The sequence below is a fragment of the Montipora foliosa genome, chromosome 6, assembly GCF_036669935.1.
Source record: "Montipora foliosa isolate CH-2021 chromosome 6, ASM3666993v2, whole genome shotgun sequence".
Classification (NCBI taxonomy): Eukaryota; Metazoa; Cnidaria; class Anthozoa; order Scleractinia; family Acroporidae; genus Montipora; species Montipora foliosa.
The window spans coordinates 890138-897637 of record NC_090874.1 but is presented as its reverse complement, the minus strand read 5'-3'; the positions used below and the strand labels follow the sequence as shown (position 1 = coordinate 897637).

The following is a 7500-nucleotide window of genomic DNA, read 5'->3' as shown; positions in this document are numbered from 1 at the left end:
ACTTCTCCTCATTCCAATTATAATTCATGCGAAGGTTAGCGCAATTGCTCTAACTGTTCTTTATGTTATGCTTCTTTATATTCGCTTTATATGATGATTTATGCATAATACGCTAGATACATAACTCTGGACGATAAAAAGAGATTAATTTATCTCAGTTAGGCAATAATGTACATGTAAGTTAAATTAGTCGTCCATCTTTTAAACGCGATTTTTGACAAAGGACAAAAGGTGCCTCCCCGGGTTCGTAATTGCATTTGTTGTCATTCCACTTTGAAACATTAAAGCTCGCAAGGAACAGGTAAGCACAATTCTCGCCAGTCGGCTCTTTAGTGCAAGATTCCATGCGTTGTAACGTTTGCTATTCGACTTCTCTGCTGATATACCGTCAAACCAAAGCAACTGGCTATTGTTTCGTCTCATACCAAGCCTAACCCAAGGTTTGTTTTTGCTCATCAGGCTACCAATAAAGGTGTTTTCCTGCTCCGATTTGATTATTGGGAGATCTGCTGACATTTCCTGGCATTTTCTTCTAGCATCTTCCAGTGTTTGGGATCGATCATTCGTCAGCTTGTAACAATACTTGTCATGTACCGCCCAGTCTTTAGGACAACCTAAAAAACATAATGTGAGCAATGAAACTGCAAAATCATTAACGATGACACTGCATTGCTATAGGTTTTCTGAGTGGTGATTGCCAAAGAAATGATTATATTTCTGCAGTTGTGGCGGTAACAGGACAGCATAATCCTAATCGTCACCTGTAACTTAGTTAACGTAGAAACTACGACTAATCTGCACCTCGTTACCATTTCTTTTTTTTTTTTTTTTTTAATCAACTTCATTTATTCAATTCAATGAAAGGGAAGGATACCAGATCGGGTTATTCCTATTGAGGGTATCCACCCGCAGCCGGATCTAATTGACTGAAAATAGATTTTGACGAGGGAGGAAAACCGGAGTACCCGATGAAGAGATTGACATCGACTGAAACTCAAGTACGACCTTCTTTCGGGACTTGAACTCGGTTCGCAAAGGTGGAAGGCACAGTTGATAACCACTAAGCGGTCATCAAGCATCTGGCTAATAAGTCTCTTCTAACTTCTCAAAAGTTACAAATTCATTTTCTTGTAACCGCAAAGAATGAAAATCACTAAGAAAGAAATCTCGCCTTACACCTTCGTCCGTCTCCAGCATATCCTGCCTAAAGGGTATCTTCCTACTTCTGAAGGTCTCTTCTTACTTCCAAGTTATTGCATGGAAAATGTTAAAGTTTCTTTTGAAGTAACTGTAAAAAATGAAAGTCATTATGAATGAATTCTTGCCTGAACTCGAGCAGTTTCGTCCGTCTCCGACATATCCTGCCGTACAAGTGCATTTATATGAACCATTGGTGTTGTTGCACACGGCGACATGGCTGCAGTTATGTTTTCCTGTTGAACACTCGTCGATATCTGGGAACACAGCCAACAAATTAGTAAAGTCACCTCTTACTTTCACTGATTGGGAGCTGGGGAGCAGGGCTGGCGCAGTGGTGAGAGCACTCGCCTTCCACCAATGTGGCTCTGGATCGATTCCCGGATTCTACGCCATATGTGGGTTGAGTTTGTTTTTTCCCTACTCTGCTCCGAGAGGTTTTCCCCGGGTACTCCGGTTTTCCCCTCTCCTCAAAAACTAACATTTGCAGGCGTAGCACAGTTGGCTGGTGCGCGACTTTCGGAGCAAGGGGTCCCCAGTTCGATCCTCGTCTGTTTCCACTTTCCTCTGATCCGTGTAGCTATAGCTTTAAATAGTCTTATAAAACTCATTAATAATTCATGATGGGAAAACAAAAGAAATGTTTTATTAATCAATATCTGTATTTCTGATACAGCTTTCTCTTCATTTACATAAATGTTTCTTTTAATTTTCATTCACGGTTAAAATGTCTTGAATAACCAAAAATACCTAGTGTACATTAACACTTAAATGCTGACATTTCTTAGGCACAATACAATATTCGCGCCCGTATTGTACCGGATATAGAATGTCTCGCCTTCGGCTCGACATTGCGACACTGCGAGTGACATAGATAAATTAAAATGACAGAAAAAACCGAGCGGCATCTGGACTAAACTAAGGGACAGGATAAAGGAATAGAAAGAGGAAAACTGGAACGAAAAGGTGCCATGGTGTGAGCGATGTGGGCAAAAAAAATAGAGAAATGAGATCCATTTTTCTTCATCTTGTAAATACAAATTAGCCAGGTATATCTTCGATACCCTTGCTTATACGTATTGTTCTACAAAAAAATAGAGTAAATGCATAATTAATTTATTCTGCAAGCATAATGAAGTAGTGACCTGTACGGAAATCATTCCCCTAAACCCATGGCCAGTTGTTAAATCCATTTCACGGTTGAATTTGGATTGCAAGTTGGAAGGTTTAACCTATTTAATACCTTGTTCACAATGAGCCGAGGTGAACCCGAGCGGGCACACACAGCAATATCCTTTGTCTGTAAATCCAGACAGGCAAGTGCCTCCGTTTTTACATTGAGCTTTATTACAAGCGTTCTGTGAAGAAAAATATATTACAACATTCAATTTAGGCGTGTAACTTGGTTTTAATTTTTTGGGGGGGGATCACTTTCGGGGAGGCTTAGAGACCAGGGGGCCGTTTCTCGAAAGTCCCGAAACTTTACGGGCCATTTTCGGGTGTCACAATTCTCTTTGTAACTCAAGAACGGAGAGCATTTAATTCGTCAAACTTCACAATTATTTTTGTTTTTGTTACCTTGAAAACATGTTAAAAGATCGACTTTCCAAAACAACCGGTTGGCAATTTCACAGTTGGCTTTTCGGGCCCGAAAAGTTTTCGGGACTTTCTTAAAACGGGCCCCTGGCCCCCGTACTGTAGTCAAGCCTTTATATCATTCATTACCTGAGCCCGTTGTTGTTCGATTCAGCTTTTCATAGCAATGAGGTACGGCAAAAATTTCGGCAAGATAAGCAAAGGTTTAAAAGGTCTGTGGATAGTTCGTGATGTGAACTATCAGACATCCTATCCAAAGACTCGGAGTTTTTTTTTTTTTTTTTTCAGAATTTTTTCACTTAGAGCAGGGCTGGCAAGTACTTCCCAGATTGAAAATTCCCTCCAATTCGCTCCAAAGGTCAGAGATAGCACACATGCATTTTAAGCCAGGATAAGAACACGTTTCCCAATATTGAGTATATATATTCAAGGATATTTAAGATAAGCATTTCACCGAAGGAAAGATGGTTTCCCGATTGTGATTAGTGTAGCGTTCTAAGTTTCGTTTTTAATTATATTATCATCATTTGTGTTATCGAAAAGAAAATATCGCTTACTTTCTGCTCGCGATTAATTCCACAATAGCATAATTATTCAATCTTTCATTTCAAGTGTAAAATATAAAAATAGACAAGGCAGTCTCGTGAAAGAGTACTCAGTTGAAGTGCGAGTACAAACGCCCCTTGGTGAAAGACACTACGAAATCTTAACTACGACAGCCGAGTGACAAAATGAGCAAATCCACTTGAAAAAGTTCAAGTACAAGACGATTATTGAATTTTCCTCAAAATTACAAGATGTGCAAAGCTTGGTTACCTAATTGAGTCTGGTTACAGTGCCCCACAGGTATCCCCAAAAAGTGAGCTAAAAACTCTGTTCCAGTGACCACAGAAGGAGGCTTCACAGCAGTACTACCGTAAAAAAATGTCATGTAAAAAAAAGTCTAGACTAAAAGTTGAGACATTACTCCACGTCTCGGTCGGAAGTAGTCATGACTTGACAAAAATGAACCTTTAACATTGGCATGTGCATGATACTAAGCAGCATTTGACAATGACTTCACAAAAACAGACCAATTAAAGTTGGTGTACTCATTAATCAAAGCTTGAAAATATAGTATGCCATATAGCGCTAACAAACCTGCCATTCTAGCTAATGATCTAATATTTGGCCATTAATATTCGCTCGAGATTAAAAATAATAACTAATAAGTGAATGGTTTGTTTTTGGTAGATATCATTTTTCGACAAGTGGAAGTAAAAATAAAAAGTAGTATAGAGAAACTTTATTTATTTCAACAATGAATTCGGTTTCACATAACATAAGATTTCCTATACCATCAATTGCTCCGCCATAGAACATACGTGGCACCAACTTTATTAATATTTGGAGTACTCTGGAAGCAAAAAGAAAATGGGATGGATGGGATAATAAAAATAATATATAGATTAAGCCAAGCCTAAAAGCGGAGCTCCCTGGTTATTTACTCTCACTTACTGCCTGTGTGGATAGTGGAAAAAAAAGGTTTCGAATTGTCCGGCGCGTTTTGATGTTTCTGTTGCTGCTTTAATACTTCAATCATTTTCTTTGCTTTCTTCTATGGAAAAATTCATTGCCTAACTAGTGAATTCCACGGTAAATTTTACGCTAGAAACCGATATCGCATGAATCATGAAGCGATGAGTACGTAATCGGTTTTTCGAGTGAAATGTACTTTGGAATTCACCAGTTTCGCAATGTATTTTTCTTGAACCGCATTAATTTTAAAGGAAAACAAGCACGCCCAAAGCGAGCGAATGGAAAAGGAAAAAAAGGCATTTCAGAGTCAACTGTCAATGTCAGCGAATAGGAATCACGCTAAAAAAGGCCATTTCCGAGTTCAAGCCTACCTCATCTTCAAAGCGAGTCTAAGTGCGAAATTAGTTTTCATTCATATGTAAAGTAGAACTAATTACCATTACAATAAAACTTTACACTTAGTCTCGCTTTGAAAAGGAGGCAGACATGAACTCGTAAATGGCCTATTAGAAGCCATAAAGAGTTTTACTGATGTACTTTATTCCACTTAATCTCTGAGAGCAAGATCATTCACACTTTGATGTATTTCATTGAAACACGCCAGGTTGGCTTGGAACAAGAATCGGCAAAATACGGCAAGATCCGATCCAACACTTAAAAAACCTTTAAGTGCTTTAAACAAACTTCTGAAAAAACAATCTAGTGAGATTTCCCCCTAATTGTACGAGAACTCGTTGCGATTACGTGTTTATAACATAAGGACAAAATTTTCTTGTCACTGTCAAGGCACAACGAAAACCAGTTGGGCAAACGGATTAAAAAAGCACTTGTTCGCCCGCATTTTAGAGCAAAACAATCAACTTTCTCTTTACGTCCAAAAGGTTACTGATAATTGTTATTTAATTCCATTTGACAATAAAAATTCGATTTTCGATTAAACCACCCTTTAAAAATAACGCATCCGTAAAAATAACAAACGGTTTAGTGCCCAAGAAAAGAATTTGTGCAGTAATTTCTTGCACTATGTATAAGCTATTACTGGTATTCTGTTTTGTGGTTGCTGTTCTCTTTCTCGCTCCTTTCGTTTCTGTTCTAAAGAGCAGAGCTTCTAAAGATGCTAAAAATTGCAACACAGAGAAAAAAAGCAGCTCTAAGCAAGTTAAAAATAAACACTAAGCTTTAAGTTTACATCCCTCCGATACTTGACTTGAATAACTGCGTAGCCACCAGTGTGGACCACAGATATCATGATATGTCAAACTGAATTGAAACCAGCAAAAAATACAGAAAGAAAACATCTTCCAAACCGTTTTCCACCTAAGCTCAAAAAGCGTTGACTGTGTAAGAACTATAGTTGATGTAGTATAGCCGTGTAGCCGCGTGGAGCCACAGAAAGAGCGCGAAAAATGAAGTTCCGTTTATGTTCAAGTGAGTTAAACTGGGTTGAGCCTGCAATCCGATCAAAAAAACCTGTACCTGGTCAGCGGTCAACTTAAAAAAAAAAAACAGCTGACCTCGGTGGGCTTTAAGTTTGAGCCTGCGATAATGTCACGTGATACTGGTCAGCGGATACCTTGTTTTGACAGATGTCAATTGATCAAAAGATGGATGTCCAATATCATAGATGCATGCTATAAACTAGTAGCATGATACTGGTCACATATTTGCATGCATGGAGGGGTGGACGTACGGACGGACGTATGTACGGACGTTCGATGACGTCATGGCTATAAAACCAAGATTTCTCGCATCCATGGGTTACCATATCTTCTTAACCATGATGCTCTGCGCGCGGAGCTCCGCTATAACAATCGATTTTATTTAAGTGCCAAATCTTGAAGCACCGGGGCACTAATTGGGGACACTATACATAAACTAAAATTAACTCAAATATTGGTTTTCGAGGGGAAGGGAAAATTTAAGGGCCTGATTAAAAACCTCTCGGATCAGAGTGAAGACCCACATATGCGAGTCGAACCATATGCCTCATTAGTGAGAGGCGAGTGCTCCTAACTGAACAAGCTGAAACATAAAAATAATTTGGGCGGAATTTGCAATTCTCGAGAGTGAAGAAACAGTCCCTTCAATTTTATTCTTAACAGAAGTTGAAATTAAAAGATCCAGAACAATTACCCTTGAATGTGCGTACACACATTTTTTCACTTGGCATAAATTAAACTGCTTACGCTTGCGCGTGTTCTTTTTACGTTGCCAGTGAAAACTAGGCTTTGAAAGAATGGGATTGACACGGAAGGAAAAAACGACCAAGGAGCGGATTAGAAATAATAGGAAATGAAGATGACAAAGAATAAAAATTCTGCTCTTACCAGCGCTGCGCGATAGAAGTAATCCGCTTTGTCTTTCAGCTCCTTGTCATGGCGTTGATGAGTGGCATTGTTCAGCTCGCAGTTTTGAAGTCCCTCGCTGTCTCGACTGAACTTTAAATTAATGCTGACGCAGTTAGGCTCCTGGTAACATCGCAGCCGACACATGTCGAAATCGTTAACCTGCAAAGTCTCAATGTTATGGTTCACAAGACGCTTGTGCGCAAAGACGAAGAACTGTGGGAAGACAAGTTCTCGACAATGACCTGAGGAGATTTTGATCATAATAATAATAATAATAATAATAAATTTGATCTCCAGATTTGCCGTCAACAATGGGAACCTTGAGATCTTCGTCGGGCAAGGAGACGCTAACGGAACCAAGCAATGCCTTTTTCTTTTTAAATAGAAGATAAATAACTACTAAAATACTAAAACATTAGGTGAATCTTGCAAGTTTTAAAGCTGCAATTCTGACGCACAGAAACACGTCTCTTTTTACTTTAGTTGAACGACGTGTCCACAACAGTCCGAAAAATATATGAAGGTAGCATTCAAACCCTATTATTGGAATTATTTTGTAACTTCTCCCTTCACGAAATATCGCACTTCTTTTTGTTTTTTAAAATGAGAATACACCCATGCCTCTCAAATCACGGTGACCGTCGTGGGTCCAAATTAATGCTAGTTTTGATAACTTTGCGTTTTGAATTGCCCAGCAGCAGGAGCGCATGAGTAGGAGCTTGCCTCTCCCATACAAGCCCTATGAGTCAACCTTTGCTCGTATCTTTCTATTTTTAGAACGCCACGAGTTCTTCGGCTCTGCACACACTGTTTAGAATGGCCAATCAGAATAAAGGTATTG

The 7500-nt window shown here is 39.0% G+C and overlaps 1 protein-coding gene across 2 annotated transcripts in view; it reads right to left on the bottom strand.

Annotated features, from left to right (window-relative positions):
* The window catches only part of LOC138006204 (versican core protein-like), a 12780-nt gene that overhangs the window by 221 nt on the left and 5059 nt on the right, over positions 1 to 7500 (bottom strand). Inside the window, exons 2-5 of one of the 2 annotated variants that reach the window (XM_068852382.1) lie at positions 6639 to 6818; positions 2441 to 2555; positions 1326 to 1454; positions 1 to 614 (exon numbers count right to left, since the gene is read on the bottom strand). The exon at positions 1 to 614 is cut by the window's left edge and continues 221 nt beyond it. In XM_068852382.1, coding sequence (XP_068708483.1) covers positions 202 to 614; positions 1326 to 1454; positions 2441 to 2555; positions 6639 to 6818 — 837 coding nt within the window. In that variant the 3' untranslated portion in view covers positions 1 to 201. Of the gene's footprint in view, positions 615 to 1325; positions 1455 to 2440; positions 2556 to 6638; positions 6902 to 7500 lie in introns of both variants that reach the window. The other variant, XM_068852381.1, reaches the window with a different exon arrangement.